We start from the raw sequence: 15,046 nt of genomic DNA on the forward strand, positions 1-15,046 counted from the left end.
CCTCAGTAATCACCATGCTTCTGAACCCCCCTCCCCCAGCCCGCTCAGCTCCTGTCCCCTTACACACCTTCTGGATTGAATCTTGTTGCACTCAGTCCCAGTCTCCTGGGCCTGTCTGAACACGGTGCTGCATGCTCACCATGTGCTCGCTCACAAATAAAGTCAAAAATCATTTAAAGGTGAGTTATTGTTTCCTCTCAGCCTGTCCTCTAGGTTTTCTCTGTCTTAGAATTATACATTACTAAAGGAGACTATTCAGCCCTGTTATTCCGTACGGACTGTGATAAAGTGATATCCAAATCGACTGCCTGGGAAGGTATTGGAGGCTGGAAACAGTACAGCCTTTAACAAATATCTTCATTAGCAATTGAAATATCATAACATCCAAGGATATGGGACAAGTGCAGGGAATCGGGATTAGTGAGCCTATGTGATAATTATGTCAGTGCGGATTTGATGGGCTGAAGGGCTTTTTCTGTGCTGTGTGAATTAGCCACACTGTTTCCCTGCAGGCTGGTCTCTGGTTTGTTGTTGGTCTGGCTGACTCTAAATGCCCTCAGTTGTTGTGGCAATGCTTTGTTTATTGCAATCAGAGCTCACTCAGAACCAGGCTGTCAATGCGTTAATGATTTGGCAGGATTCCTGTACTGAGAGTGTGTGAGAGAGAGAGAGAGAGAGAGGGGGAAAGTACCAGGATAATATTAATGTACAACTCGCTGTGATGTCAGTGTAACACTGAGTCAGGTGGTGGCTGTTAGCTCACCTCTTGTGTAGGTGCCTCGTTCTCCATGCTAATGAGCATTCAGTATCCTACAGCCTCTCTGCTAGCTTTCAACTTCCAAAGGTGTTGTCTATAACCCTGGACATGTTCCTGTACGCAGTAGATAGTGCAGTCATGGTTCCCCGTGCTGGGGTTGAGGAATGTTGCAGACATTGCCAATAAAGCGTCCTGAATTACTGCTTATTGAGGGCATATGTGAGTGAGCTGCCTCTAACCAGGAACTGGACCTAGACCGTGGCTGACTGAAGCCAGCATGTGCTGCCTATCCTGTGATGGCTGACTGACACGACTGAATTTTAATGTCTCTGTGCTAATGGGGTGGACAGGTATATACAGTTTCTGGAGGGTGGACCATCCATCAGTAAATGCAGTTACCACACTGACTGAAACACTGGATAATGTCCATTTCAATGCTTGAAATTATTGAGACCAAGACAGGGGATGTTTGTGTAGGATTTTCAATGTGGCCTCACTGTCAGCTCAGCTTCAGCACTCTCTACTTTAATAACAGACAATTAAGGCACAGTAAAACTCTGAAACCAGTACCCCAGAGGGTTAGATACAGAGTAAAGTTCTCTCTGCACTGTCCCCATCAAATATACCCCGGACCAGTACAGCATGGGGTTAGATACAGAGTAAAGCTCCCTCAACACTGTCCCCATCAAACACTCCCAGGACAGGGACAGTATGGGGTTAGATGCAGAGTAAAACTTCCTCGACACTGTCCCCATCAAACACTCCCAGGACAGGGACAGTACGGGGTTAGATACAGAGTAAAGCTCCCTCTACACTGTCCCCCCCATCAAACACTCCCAGGACAGGGACAGCACGGGGTTAGATACAGAGTAAAGCTCCCTCTACACTGTCCCCATCAAACATTCCCAGGACCGGGACAGTACGGGGTTAGATACAGAGTAAAGCTCCCTCTACACTGTCCCCCATCAAACACTCCCAGGACAGGGACAGCACGGGGTTAGATACACAGCCTCCTCTATGTGACCCCTGACTGTTCCTTGTGTGTTGTGCGTTTTAACATACGTGTCCATCAGTTATTATTTCGCTCAGTACTACAGGCATTCAGTAATCCTGTCGTTTGCACTCATGCTATTCAACTGTCTGACTTACTAAATGGACGAGAAGTCGAAACTGACCAATCCTTGGGTTGGAACAGAATGATGAAATGCTTGTTGATTGTGGCCTTGGTCTTGCCAAAGACTGTTAGACATGGTTCGTCTTCCTGGTCAGTCTCTCATAGCTCCCCAAACTACTGCCCAGTAAACACAACTAACAATTAGCTCAGGGTCAGAACAAATTTACTTTGATGAAAAGAGATACGTTTTGTTGCAGTTTTTTTATCTTGACTCGTCAAGAGTACATGATTGCAAGCACATTAATTCCATGGGAAAATCCACTTTTATTCTGCATGAAAGGAGAGTACTGATTGGCAACATCACTTCCAATCAAACTCATGGCTATAGAGACAGCACTTTTTAATGATGATTAGCAGGTTTTCTTATTAAATTGTGGGACCTGGGTGTCACTGGCTGAGCCCAGTTTTTGTTGCCCCGTCCCTAGTTGCCCCCTTGAGAAGGTGGGGGTGAGCTGCCTTCCTGAACCGCTGCAGTCCATGTGCTGTGGGTTGACCCACAATGCCCTGAGGGAGGGAATTCCAGGATTCTGACCCAGTGACAGTGAAGGAACGGGGATATATTTCCAAGTCAGGATGCTGAGTGGCTCAGAAGGGAACTTGTATCTGCTGCCCTTGTCCTTCTAAATGGAAGTGGTCGTGGGTTTAGAAAGTGCTGTCTGAGGATTTCTGCAGTGCATCTTGTAGATGGTACACATTGCTGCTACCGAGCATCGGTGGGGGAGGGAGGGGATGTTTGTGGATGTGGTGCCAATCAAGCGGCTGCTTTGTCCTGGATGGTGTTGAGCTTCTTGAGTGTTGTTGGAGTTGCCCCCGTCCAGGCAACTGACTTGTGCCTTTTAGATGGTGGATAGGCTTTGGGAGTCAGGAGGTGGGTTACTCACTGCAGTGTCCCTAGCCTTTGGCCTGCTCTTGTAGCCACTGCGTTTATGTTGAAATTTCTGGTCAATGGTAATCCCCAGGATGTTAATAGTAACACCATTGAATGCCAAGGGGTGTTGGTTAGATTGTCTCTTATTGAAGGTGGTCATTATCTGGCATTTGTGTGGTGGGAATGTTTCTTGCCACTTGTCAGCCCAAGCCTGGAAATTATCCAGATAATGGTGCATTTGAATATTGTACCTGAGGAGTCGTGAATGGTGCTGAATGTTGTACAATCATCAGCGAACATCCCCACTTCAGACCTTACGATGGAGGGAAGAAGCTATACCTGTTGCTGAACGATTTACAAGGATGTTGCCAGGATTGGAGGATTTGAGCTATAGGGAGAGGCTGAATACGCTGGGGCTGTTTTCCCGGAGCATCGGAGGCTGAGGAGTGACCTTATAGAGGTTTATAAAATCATGAGGGGCATGGGTAGGGTAAATAGACAAAGTCTTTTCCCTGGGGTGGGGGAGACCAGAACTAGAGAGCATAGGCTGAGGGTGAGAGGGTAAAGATATAAAAGGGACCTAAGAAGCAACTTTTTCACACAGAGGGTGGTGCATGTGTGGAATGAGCTGCCAGAGGAAGTGGTGGAGGCTGGTACAATGACAGCATTTAAAAGGCATCTGGATGGGTATATGAATAGGAAGGGTTTGGAGGGATATGGACCAAGTGCTGTAGGTGGGACTAGATTGGGTTGGGATACCTGGTCGGCATGGACGGGTTGGACCAAAGGGTCTGTTTCCGTGCTGTACATCTTGATGACTCTATGAAAGGTTTACGATCAATTGATTGATTTATTGTCACGTGTACCGAGATACAGTGAAAAGCTTTGTTTGTGAGCAGTACAGGCAGGTCATAGTAAACAAGGCTGGATGGATCAGAGACTGAGACAGAGGTATACTGTTACATTGGACAGGGTGTGCATTAGGCGAGAGCATGTTATCTCGGTCAGCATTGGTGACTAGAGAGTCCAGGAGGAAGCTGTTCCTGAACCTGTTGGTGCGTGTGTTCAGGTTTCTGTACCTTCTTTATGGACACGCTGAATTTCCTGAGCTGCCTGAGGAGGAAGAGGTGTCGTTGTGCCTTCCTGACCGTCACATCTACGTGGGAAGGCCAGGACGGGTTGTCAGTTCCCGTCACTCTGAGGGACTTCACCCTCTCCACCCTCTCCACCTCCGCTCCGTTGATGTAGATGGGGGTATGTCCTCATTTCTTCCTGAAGTCAATGATCAGTTCTTTAGTTTTGCCGACGGTGAGAGACGGGTAGTTCCTGTTGCACCGCGTCACCAAGCCCTGGATCTCCTTTCTGTATTCTGACTCGTCGTCGTTAGATATCCGTCCTACCATGGTGATGTCATCAGTGAACTTGGAGGTGGTGTTTGTTTGGGATTAGGTTACACAGTGTGGGTGTACAGGGAGTATGGTAGGGGGCTCAGAATCCATCCTTGGGGGGCTGTAGTGTTGAGGGTTATTGTGGGGGAGGTCCTGTTGTCTATCTTTACCAACTGCAGTGGATCAGGAAGCTGAGGATCCAGTTGTAGAGGGCGGAGCTGAGACCAAGGTCACAGAGTTTTGAGATCAGTCTGGAGGGGATAATGGGGTTGAAGGTGGAGCTGTAGTCAATGTGCAGGGATCTGATGATCCAGGAATGAGTGCAGGGCCAAGGAAATGGTATCTGTTTTGGACCTGTTGTGCAGGTAGGCAAATTACAGCGGATCGAGGCAGGCTGGGAGGCTTGAGTTGATGTGGGCCATGACCAGCCTCTCGAAGCACTTCCTGGTTAGAGAGAGCAGATCCACCGTGTGGTAGTCATTAATGCACATTACATGTTCTTTCTCTGGGACTGAGATGATGGTGGCCTTCTTGAAGCAGGTGGGGGATTTCAGCTTGGAGGAGGGAGAGGTTGATGATGTCAGTGAGTACCTCTGCCAACAGGTCCACACAGGATCTCAGTGCATGGCCGGGGACCCTGTCACCCTTGGGTTGACTCTCAGGGAGACCGATCTGACATCTGCAGCGGTGATGGAGGAAACAGGTGCATCTGGGGCTGTCGAGTTGGGTGACACAGCACAGCTGGCATTCTGCTCAACCCCAGCATAAAAAGCATTGAGCGCAGCAGGGAGGGATGTGTTTTTGTTCGCCATCTTGGTCTGCTTCATTTTGTATCTCGTTATGTTGTTTAGGCCTATAACCTCCAGGGTAAGCTGACGTAGATTGGAACAAGAGAAAAGCATAGTTCTGGGGAGACTATCAGAGCTGGCAGTATTTGTGACAGGAGAGACAAAGTTAACATTTCAAGGTCAGTGACCTTCCAAACACAAGAAGGATCACTGGACTTGAAAACTTTAAACCCTGGTTTTCTCCCCAGATCTCCTGAGTTTCTCCAGAATTTTGTTTTGTTTCACGTTTCCAGCCACTATCTTATTTTGAATTAGATTGGGTCCTTTTCAGAATGAGGTGTGACCACTTAGGGGCTTCCATGAGTCTGTGCAGTGTCCATGAGGAATGCTCCAATCGGAATAGCCATGATCCCAAGGGTGGCTTTCAGCATCAAATCACAGAGAGAACAAACGGCCTGGGCCTCAGTTTAGAGATTCTGATCAGATCAATCTTACAGCACGTGGAACCATAGGTATCCCCATGTGTTCACTGACCACTGAGGGTAGGTTTGTGGGAGACAGTAGGAGAATTCCCTGGAGGGTGTCTCAGAAACGAGACTAGCCATGTGGGTAAAGAGAGAACAAAAGCAGGTCAGAGACTGAACAGTTCAGCAATTAACTCACCTCCTGACTTCCCAGAGCATGTCCACCATCTACAAATGTTACGAGACGGAGGTCAAATCTCTCTGCTAATTAAAACCAAACACCCAGAAAAGCTCGCCTTGCCTTGTAATCTGATAGAAGTGAGAGGGAGTGAAAGAGATAAATCACAATTTATTTTCCGTACAGAAGACGAAACAAAACTATTAACAAACTGAACATTCTTTCCCCTAACTGAACATAATCCTATTAACATGATGTTCCAATAACACACTTATTAAACATTACATTAACTTAATCTCAAGTCCACAGTCTCTGTCTTCTCCGCTGTCATCAATCTGTTGGTCCCTCTGAGCCATCTTTCTTTTTACTGCCAGTATGTTTCACAGGGAAAGGTACATTTTAGTATACAGTGCCTTCTAATTTCTTTGAGAGCAAGATTTTAGATGGGCAATTAGCTCTCCGGTTCGACGGCAGTTGCTCTGTCCAATTTTCAAAATGCTCCTGTTTTTTATACCCCCCCAACATGGTTTCCTGTCATTGGTCCAATGTTGTCAAAACAATAAATTCAAACTCGATTGGGTTTTAGTATCCTGGGCATACTCTAAAGTATTTGGTTAAATTTGAGTTGTTGTCAAAACAGCAACCAAAACTCAGGTATCCATTTAACAGTCAAGATTAGAGTGGTGCTTGAAAAGCACAGCATGGCAGGCAGCATCCGAGGAGCAGAAAAATCGATGTTCCAGGCAAAAGTCCTTCACCAGGAATGCTCATTCCTGCCTGATGCTGCCTGACCTGCAGTGCTTTTCCAGCACCACTCTAATCTTGACTCTGATCTCCAGTATCTGCAGTCTGCACTTTCACCTATCTATTTAACAGCCAATTGTTACACGTACCTATTTTGGAACAGCCTTTCCATTTCAGCAACTGAGCCTGCACATCAAGTTTACTTCAATATTCAGAACACACTCTCTAAAAGTGAATATACACACTTTTGATTTCAGAACACACTCTCTAAAAGTGAATATACACACTTTTGATTTCATAACACAAGGTACAAGTCAGGAGTGTGATGGAATACTCCCCAGTTACCTGGATAGGGCCAGCTCCAACAACACTCAAGAAGCTTGACACAACTAGTCATTTGGATACAAAACTGGTTCAAAGGTAGAAGACAGAGGGTGGTGGTGGAGGGTTGTTTTTCAAACTGGAGGCCTGTGACCAGTGGAGTGCCACAAGGATCGGTGCTGGGTCCACTACTTGTCATTTATACAAATGATTTATCCTATCCATGCCCCCTCATGAATTTATAGACCTCTGTAAGGTCATCCCTCAGCCTCCGATGCTCCAGGGAAAACAGCCCCAGCCTGTTCAACCTCTCCCTGTAACTCAAATCCTCCAACCCTGGGAACATCCTTGTAAATCTTTTCTGAACCCTTTCAAGTTTCACAACATCTTTCCGATAGGACGGAGACCAGAATTGCACAATATTCCAACAGTGGCCTAACCAATGTCCTGTACAGCCGCAACATGACCTCCCAACTCCTGTACTCAATACTCTGACCAATAAAGGAAAGCATACCAAACGCCTTCTTCACTATCCTTTCTACCTGTGACTCCACTTTCAAGGAGCTATGAACCTGCACTCCAAGGTCTCTTTATTCAGCAACACTCCCTAGGACCTTACCATTAAGTGTTTAAGATTTGCTTTCACAAAATGCAGCACCTTGCATTTATTTAAATTAAACTGTCTGCCACTACTCAGCCCATTGGCCCATCTGGTCAAGATCCTGTTGTAATCTGAGGTAACCCTCGTAACTGTCCACTAAACCTCCAATTTTGGTGTCATTTGCAAACTTACTAACTGTACCTCTTAAGCTTATATCCAAGTTGGGGGAGTCCAGAACTAGAGGGCATAGGTTTAGGGTGAGAGGGGAAAGATATAAAAGAGACCTAAGGGACAACTTTTTCACGCAGAGGGTGATACGTGTATGGAATGAGCTGCCAGAGGATGTGGTGGAGGCTGGTACAATTGCAACATTTAAAAGGCATCTGGATGGGTATATGAATAGGAAGGCTTTGGAGGGATATGGGCTGGGTGCTGGCAGGTGGGACTAGATTGGATTGGGATTTCTGATTGGCATGGACAGGTTGGACCGAAGGGTCTGTTTCTGTGCTGTACATCTCTGACTGTATGAATGTCCAGGCCAAAGCAGCTGCATCCACTCCCCCACCGACGCTCAGTAGCAGCAGTGTGTACCATCTACAAGGTGCACTGCAGAAATTCACCAAAGATCCTCAGACAGCACCTTCCAAACCCACGACCACTTCCATCTAGAAGGACAAGGGCAGCAGATACTTGGGAACACCACCCCCTGCAAGTTCCCCTCCGAACCACACACCACCTGGTTCCTTCCCTGTAGAGAGGTCAGAATCCTGGAATCCCTCAGGGATGTCAACCCACAGCACATGGAGTGGAGTGGCTCAGGAAGACCAGTGTTTCCTCCTGAGCTGCAGAGCCACTGGGAAGCTGCACCGACAGTGATTGCCATTCCAATGAATGGTTTCTGCTTCCAAAAGCTGCTGGCATGCACAAACCCTGGGATTCACGTCGCAGCAGAAAGTAATGACGGGGACATCCCTCCTCACTTAGTCTCTTTTAAATTGCAAAACAATTTGTAATGAAAATAAAAATGGAAAATTCACAAGCAAATAGTGTAATCTTTTGCCGCCTTCATTGCCTCTTGTTTCCAGTGTTGCATGTGCATTGTAAACATTGATGTAGAATTCTCCATTGTACATTTCCTGAAGTGTTGCTTTCTCAGTGGTGGGCAGGCCCTGGGGAGCCAGGAGCTGAGTTACTGGCTGCAACATACTATTGCACTATGAGAGGACTAGCCAACTCTTGGTTGATGGTACCATGAGTGTACAATACATTGGAAGGGAATCAGAGGCCCAGTAAGATTTTCTGATTGCAATCTCACTCAACCTCTCACTCTCTCACTCAGACTGTTTCTCTGTCCTCCCCCACAGGGTGTGAGCAAACCCTTCTCTGAGGTTATCAAAGCGAATATCGGAGATGCACATGCCATGGGACAGAAGCCAATCACCTTCATCCGACAGGTACGTTCTCTTTCATAATGGCTGGAGGCTGGGTTAAGGGGCAGACAGTGCCTGGTATTTAAGAGCAGGAGAAAAAAGTTAACACACAGAACTTGGAAGCTCTGCAGTTTCCACAGTTGGTTTACTTTCCTGTCCAGTTCTGTATATTCAACGGTATCTCTGAGCCAGCACTAACCAATTCTCACTCTGTTCAATCTGATGATGTTGGTGGGACCTTTCACTTCCACGTAACCAATTGGTCTCTCAGGCGCCAACTCAACAATCTGATGAACATTGCTGCTAAAGTCCAGCTACCCCATTAGTGAAAGAGTCTACAGCTAACGCCAATTAGAGATGGGGAAATAAATACAGATCCAGCCAGCAACCATGCAACATCCCACTCATAGAACATAGAACATAGAAGAATACAGCGCAGTACAGGCCCTTTGGCCCTCGATGTTGCGCCGATCCAAGCCCACCTAACCTATACTAACCCACTATCCTCCATATACCTATCCAATGCCCGCTTAAATGCCCATAAAGAGGGAGAGTCCACCACTGCTACTGGCAGGGCATTCCATGAACTTACGATCAAGTCACCCCTAAACCTTCTTTTCTCTAGTGTAAACAGCCCCAAGTGCCTCAGTCTTTCCTCATACGATTTTCCTTCCATACCAGGCAACATCCTGGTGAACCTCCTCTGCACCCGTTCCAGTGCCTCCACATCCTTCCTATAGTATGGCGACTAAAACTGCACACAATATTCCAGATGCGGTCGTACCAGAGTCTTATACAACTGCATCATGACCTCAGGACTCCGGGACTCAATTCCTCTACCAATAAAAGCCAGTACGCCATATGCCTTCCTCACCGCACTATTTACTTGGGTGGCAACTTTCAGAGATCTGTGTACATGGACACCAAGATCCCTCTGCTCATCCACACTACCAAGTATCCGACCATTAGCCCAGTACCCCATCTTTTTTTTATTCTTCCCAAAGTGAATCACCTCGCACTTAGCTACATTGAATTCCATCTGCCACCTTTCTGCCCAGCTCTGCAGCTTCTCTATCTCCTGCTGTAACCTGCCACATGCTTCCTCACTGTCAACAACTCCTCCGACTTTCGTGTCATCCGCAAACTTGCTCACCCAACCTTCTAACCCCTCTTCCAAGTCATTTATAAAAATGACAAACAGCAATGGTCCCAAAACAGATCCTTGCGGAACACCGCTAGTGACGGCACTCCATGAAGAAACTTTGCCATCAACTACTACCCTCTGTCTTCTTCCATCCAGCCAATTCCTAATCCAAACCTCCAACTCACCCTCAATGCCATATCTCCGTATTTTCTGCAGTAGCTCATGCAGTTCAAAAAAGGGTATGTCACTAGATCTTTCCAAATTGCAATTCTCTTCTGGTATTTTAGCACCATAACAGTGCCCGATTTCCATTCTGGTTTCGACTTCCAAAAAAGTCACTTGTGTCTCTGACTTTGGAAATCATTCATTCAGAAATCTAGACGGTGCTAAGAATTACAAGAACAAAACCAGTTTAAGGTTTTTGTCAGGCTCTGTGTGAAGCTGGTTTATTAACACAGGGTCGTGGGGGTAAAGGAATTTCACCAGCATTACACAAAAATAGCAATCATGAAAGCTATTGATCTCTGCTGCATTCCTATAGCAACCCCCTGACCACCTGGTCTGAGAACTCCAGATGTAGTTGACTGTCCCTGCTACATCTCCATGTTAACAAAGGCCCATCCAATCAGCAAGCTGTTGCCATGCTGGGTAAACCAGTGTTCCTTTCTCCACATCTGATTCTCTCATTCTTGACTTGATTGGTTCAGGAGGTAAAGCTGCTTCTGTCATTTTAGCAAAATCAACCTATTTCTAATTTTTGAGTTCAGGTGTAAGGTCATTGTCCAGAAACACTCACTCAGTATCTCTCTCCACAGATGCTGCCAGACCTGCTCACTACGTAGTGAGCTTTGTGTTTTTATTTCAGATTTCCAGCATCTGCAGCATTTTATTTTCGGTAAATGCGTGTTATTGTTGTCCTGGTTGATGCATTAAGCAGGTCTCCTGTCTCCCAGGTTCTCACTATCTGTACAAATCCAAACCTTCTCTGTGACCACAGTGTGCCTGAAGATGCCAAAAGCAGAGCAAAGAGAATTTTAGATGCATGTGGAGGAAAATCTATTGGTAAGCTTGATTTTTCAATGGCAAACAGCCTTTCTCACACATTCTCCTCTTCACTAAAAGCCAACATTGGAAATGCATGGAATCAGAGATACTTTTGAAGCTGACACAAAGGCCACCTTTTCTTTCTATCCATTCACAGGATGAGGGTGTCACTGGCTAGGCCAGTATTTATTGCCCATCCCTAATTGCCCAGAGGTCAGTTAAGAGTCAGCCACATTGCAGTGGGTCTGGAGTCACGTGTAGGCCAGACCAGGGAAGGATGGCAGTTTCCTTCCCTACAGGACATTAGTGACCCAGATGGGGTTTCCCGACAATCGACAATAGATTCATGGTTTACCGTTAGATTCTTCATTCCAGATTTTTAAAATTAAATTCAAATTCCATTATCTGCTCTGGCAGGTTTCAAGCCCACCCCCAGAACAATATCTGGGTCTAGATTGACAGTCCTGTGATAATACCACTAGGCCATTTCCTTCCCTTCTTGCTTGTTCAAATCTACAGGAGGGTTCGGAAATATTTTACCTGAAACATGCAGCTGATAATATCAATGGGAGTATAAAAAGTATGAAATGAGGTGATGCTGTTCCGTTGTTAACACACTTACAATCTACCTCTGTCCCTCATTCACTTCTCAACTCTCTCTCTCTCTCTGTCTCTGTCTCTCCGTCTCTCTCTCTCTCTCTGTCTCTCTCTCTGTCTCTCTGTCTCTCTCTCTTTCTCTCTCTCTCTCTCTCTCTTTCTCTCTCTCTTTCTCTCTCTGCCTCTGTCTCTCTTCTCTCTGTCTCTCTCTCTCTGTCTCTCTCCTCTCTCTTCTCGCTCTCTTCTGTAAGCTCCCTGCTGCTTTTCAACTTTGTCACTATTTCAGTTCCTCTTCTCCCATCCCCATTTACTCACTATCCCTATTTACTCACTATCCCCATTTACTCACTATCCCCATTTCCCTGCCACTCCCATTCCTCTTCTTACTTCTGTCCTGTGTTTTTTTGCTCTGTCTCCCTCATCATCCTTGCACCCACTTCCTCTGCCAACCTGTCTCACCTCGTCTCCTTCTTCCTTTCAGCTCCCTTTCTCTCTCTTCTGTTCTCTGTATACCTCTTTACTATGTCCACCAACCCTGACCCCTCTTGTACAGAGAACTAGTCATTCTGAGGTAGCTTTGTGGCAGTGTTGAGAAAGCTTTCTCACGCTGGAGTTATCCTCCCACTTATGTACATCTCTTGTACTCTGAGACAAATCAACAATCAGTCAACGTGTATCAATTATTCCCGAAATAGGAAGAGAAAGATAAGCCCTGATTTGTAAGCATCAGTGATTCCTACACCCTGGAGAAGGAGTCATTCAGGGATAGCATGGGGAGGTACCAAAAAGGGATTAACCTTTGTTGAAAATGCTGAGTGAGATGAGAGAAGCTAGGATAGTTCCTTGTGAACCCGAGAAAGTTAAGAGAAACTTGAACAGAAATCTTTGAAATGGCGAAGGGTTTGGATAGATTATAATGGGAAAGCTGTCATCCGTAGCAGGAGGCTTGATAATTAGGAAAAGAGCCAGCGATGACAAGGGGAAAGGTTTGTTTAGATTTGAAATTGTTGTGATCTGGAATGTGCAGTCTGAGAGGCAGGGCAAGCAAATAGACATAGTGTTTAGGGCCTGGATATCCCAGAAATGTATACAGGAGAACATTTCAGGGCGATATGTGCAGGGTCCAACAAGGGACAGAGATGTTTTGGACCTAACTCTGGGAATGAAACTGAACAGGCAGTTGAGGTGATGGTGGTGGAGGAGGAGGGGGAGCATTTTAGTGATAGTGATGGCAACACGGTACAATTTAAACTTCTTATGGACAAAGAAATAGACGAGGCAAAACCACATTTTGGAGTGGGGAGAGCAGATTTTAGTAAGACAAGGCAGCCTGAGAACAGCTGCTAGTGGGGAAGTCTACAGAAGGGCTTCGAAAAGGAAATGGGGAGGGAATGAGCAAACTCCGCTTGCTCCCTCTTAGGGTGATCAGAAGGAGTGACAAGCCCGATGATGGTCCGGATATAATGAGAAGGAAAAGAGACACTTTTAGCAGGTACAAGAGGAGCAAATAGCAGAGGCATTAGTGGAGTACAGAAAGAATGGGGTGGAGTTTAAGAAAGCGGAGGTGATGGAGAGGGTGGACGCTAGGAAATTGTTTCCTTTCAGCGAGGAGACTAGGACCCGTGGACACAGCCTTAGAATTAGAGGGGGTAAATTCAGAACAGAAATGCGGAGACATTTCTTCAGCCAGAGAGTGGTGGGCCTGTGGAATTCATTGCCGCGGAGTGCAGTGGAGGCTGGGACGCTAAATGTCTTCAAGGCAGAAATTGATAAATTCTTGATGTCACAAGGAATTAAGGGCTACGGGGAGAATGCGGGTAAGTGGAGTTGAAATGTAGTTAAAAGTCTTTGGTGAGGTCCCCCTAAGCGACTTATCAAGAAGGCCAATGCACATGGGATACAGGGTCATTCGATAAAGTGGATTCAAAATTGGCTCAGTTGTAGGAGACCGAGAGAGTGTTGACAGAAGGCAGCTTTAGTGATTGGAAACTGGTGTCCAGTGGCGTGACAGAGGGATCTGTGCTGGGTCCCCTGTTATTCATCACTTATATAAATGATATAGATGACTCTGTCAGGGATTGGATTAGTAAGATTAACCCAAAGTTTGGTCAGGTGGTTAACAATGAGTTTCGGTATCTTGGGCCACAAGAAGATATAAAAGGGATGGTCAAATGGGCAGATAAGTGGCAGAAAGAATTTAACCCTGAAAAGTGTGAGGTGGTACACTTTTTGGAAGGAGTAGTTTGAGAGAAAGTTTTCAATGCTGAGGTTGTACAAGACATTGGTGAGACCTGTTCTGGAATACTGTGTCCAATTTTGGGCATTATTGAACTGGAGAGGGTTCAGGAAAGATTTCCCATGACCTTGCTGGAAATGGAGGGTTTGAGTTATAAGGAGAGGTCGGATGGGCTGGGATGTAGGAGGTCGAGAGGAGGCCTTACAGAAGTTTATAAAATCACGAAAGGTATGGGTCAGTTAATGGGAGTTGTCTTTTCCCTAGGGGAATTTCAAGACTAGGGGCTATAGTTTTAAGCTGAGAGGAGAGAGATTTTAAAAATACATGAGGGACAAATCTTTTACACAGAGGGTGGTCTGCATGGGGAATGAACTTCCTGAGGAAATGGTGGATGTTGTTACAATTAGAGTTAAAATGACATTTGGATAAGTCCATGAATAGGAACAATTTGGAGGGATATGGACCAGGAGCAGGCCGCTGGAACCAGTTGAGTTTGGGATTATATTCAGCATGGACTCCAAAGGGTTTTTACAAATACCTGAAGAACAAATAGTAACTCTGGAGAGAATAGGGCCCCTCAAAGATCAGCAAGGCTGCCTTTGTGTGGAGCCGCAGGAGGTGGGGGAGATACTAAACGAGTATTTTGTATCAATATTTACTGCAGAAAAGGATATGGAAGATATAAAATGTGGGGAAATAGATGGTGACACCTTGAAAAATGTCCATATTACAGAGGAGGAAGTGCTGGATGTCTTGAAACACATAAACGTGGATAAATCCCCCGGACCTAGTCAGGTGTACCCTTCTACTCTATGGGAAGCTAGGGAAGTGAATGCTGGGCCTCTTACTGAGGTATTTGTATCATCGATAGTCACAGGTGAGGTGCCGGAAGACTGGAGGTTGGCTAACGTGGTGCCACTGTTTAAGAAAGGAGGTAAGGACAAGTCAATAGACAATAGGTGCAGGAGTAGGCCATTCTGCCCTTCGAGCTTGCACCACCATTCAATATGATCATGGCTGATCATCCTTAATCAATATCCTGTTCCTGCCTTATCTCCATAACCCTTGATTCCACAATCCTTGAGGGCTCTATCCAACTCTTTCTTAAATGAATCCAGAGACTGGGCCTCCACTGCCCTCTGGGGCAGAGCATTCCACACAGCCACCACTCTCTGGGTGAAGAAGTTTCTCCTCATCTCTGTCATAAATGGTCTACCCCGTATTTTTAAGCTGTGTCCTCAGGTTCGGTACTCACCCATCAGCGGAAACATGTTTCCTGCCTCCAGAATGTCCAATCCTTTAATAATCTTAT

The 15,046-nt window shown here is 46.0% G+C and overlaps 1 protein-coding gene across 1 annotated transcript in view; it reads left to right on the plus strand.

Moving 5' to 3' along the window:
- Positions 1-15,046, plus strand: part of LOC122550354 (alanine aminotransferase 2-like) — a 60,834-nt gene that overhangs the window by 16,598 nt on the left and 29,190 nt on the right. The window contains exons 2-3 of the mRNA XM_043691083.1: positions 8,648-8,737; positions 10,811-10,919. Of these exons, the coding sequence (XP_043547018.1) occupies positions 8,648-8,737; positions 10,811-10,919 (199 nt within the window). The remainder of the gene's footprint in view (positions 1-8,647; positions 8,738-10,810; positions 10,920-15,046) is intronic.

Source organism: Chiloscyllium plagiosum, chromosome 5, assembly GCF_004010195.1.
Source record: "Chiloscyllium plagiosum isolate BGI_BamShark_2017 chromosome 5, ASM401019v2, whole genome shotgun sequence".
NCBI classification, from domain to species: Eukaryota; Metazoa; Chordata; class Chondrichthyes; order Orectolobiformes; family Hemiscylliidae; genus Chiloscyllium; species Chiloscyllium plagiosum.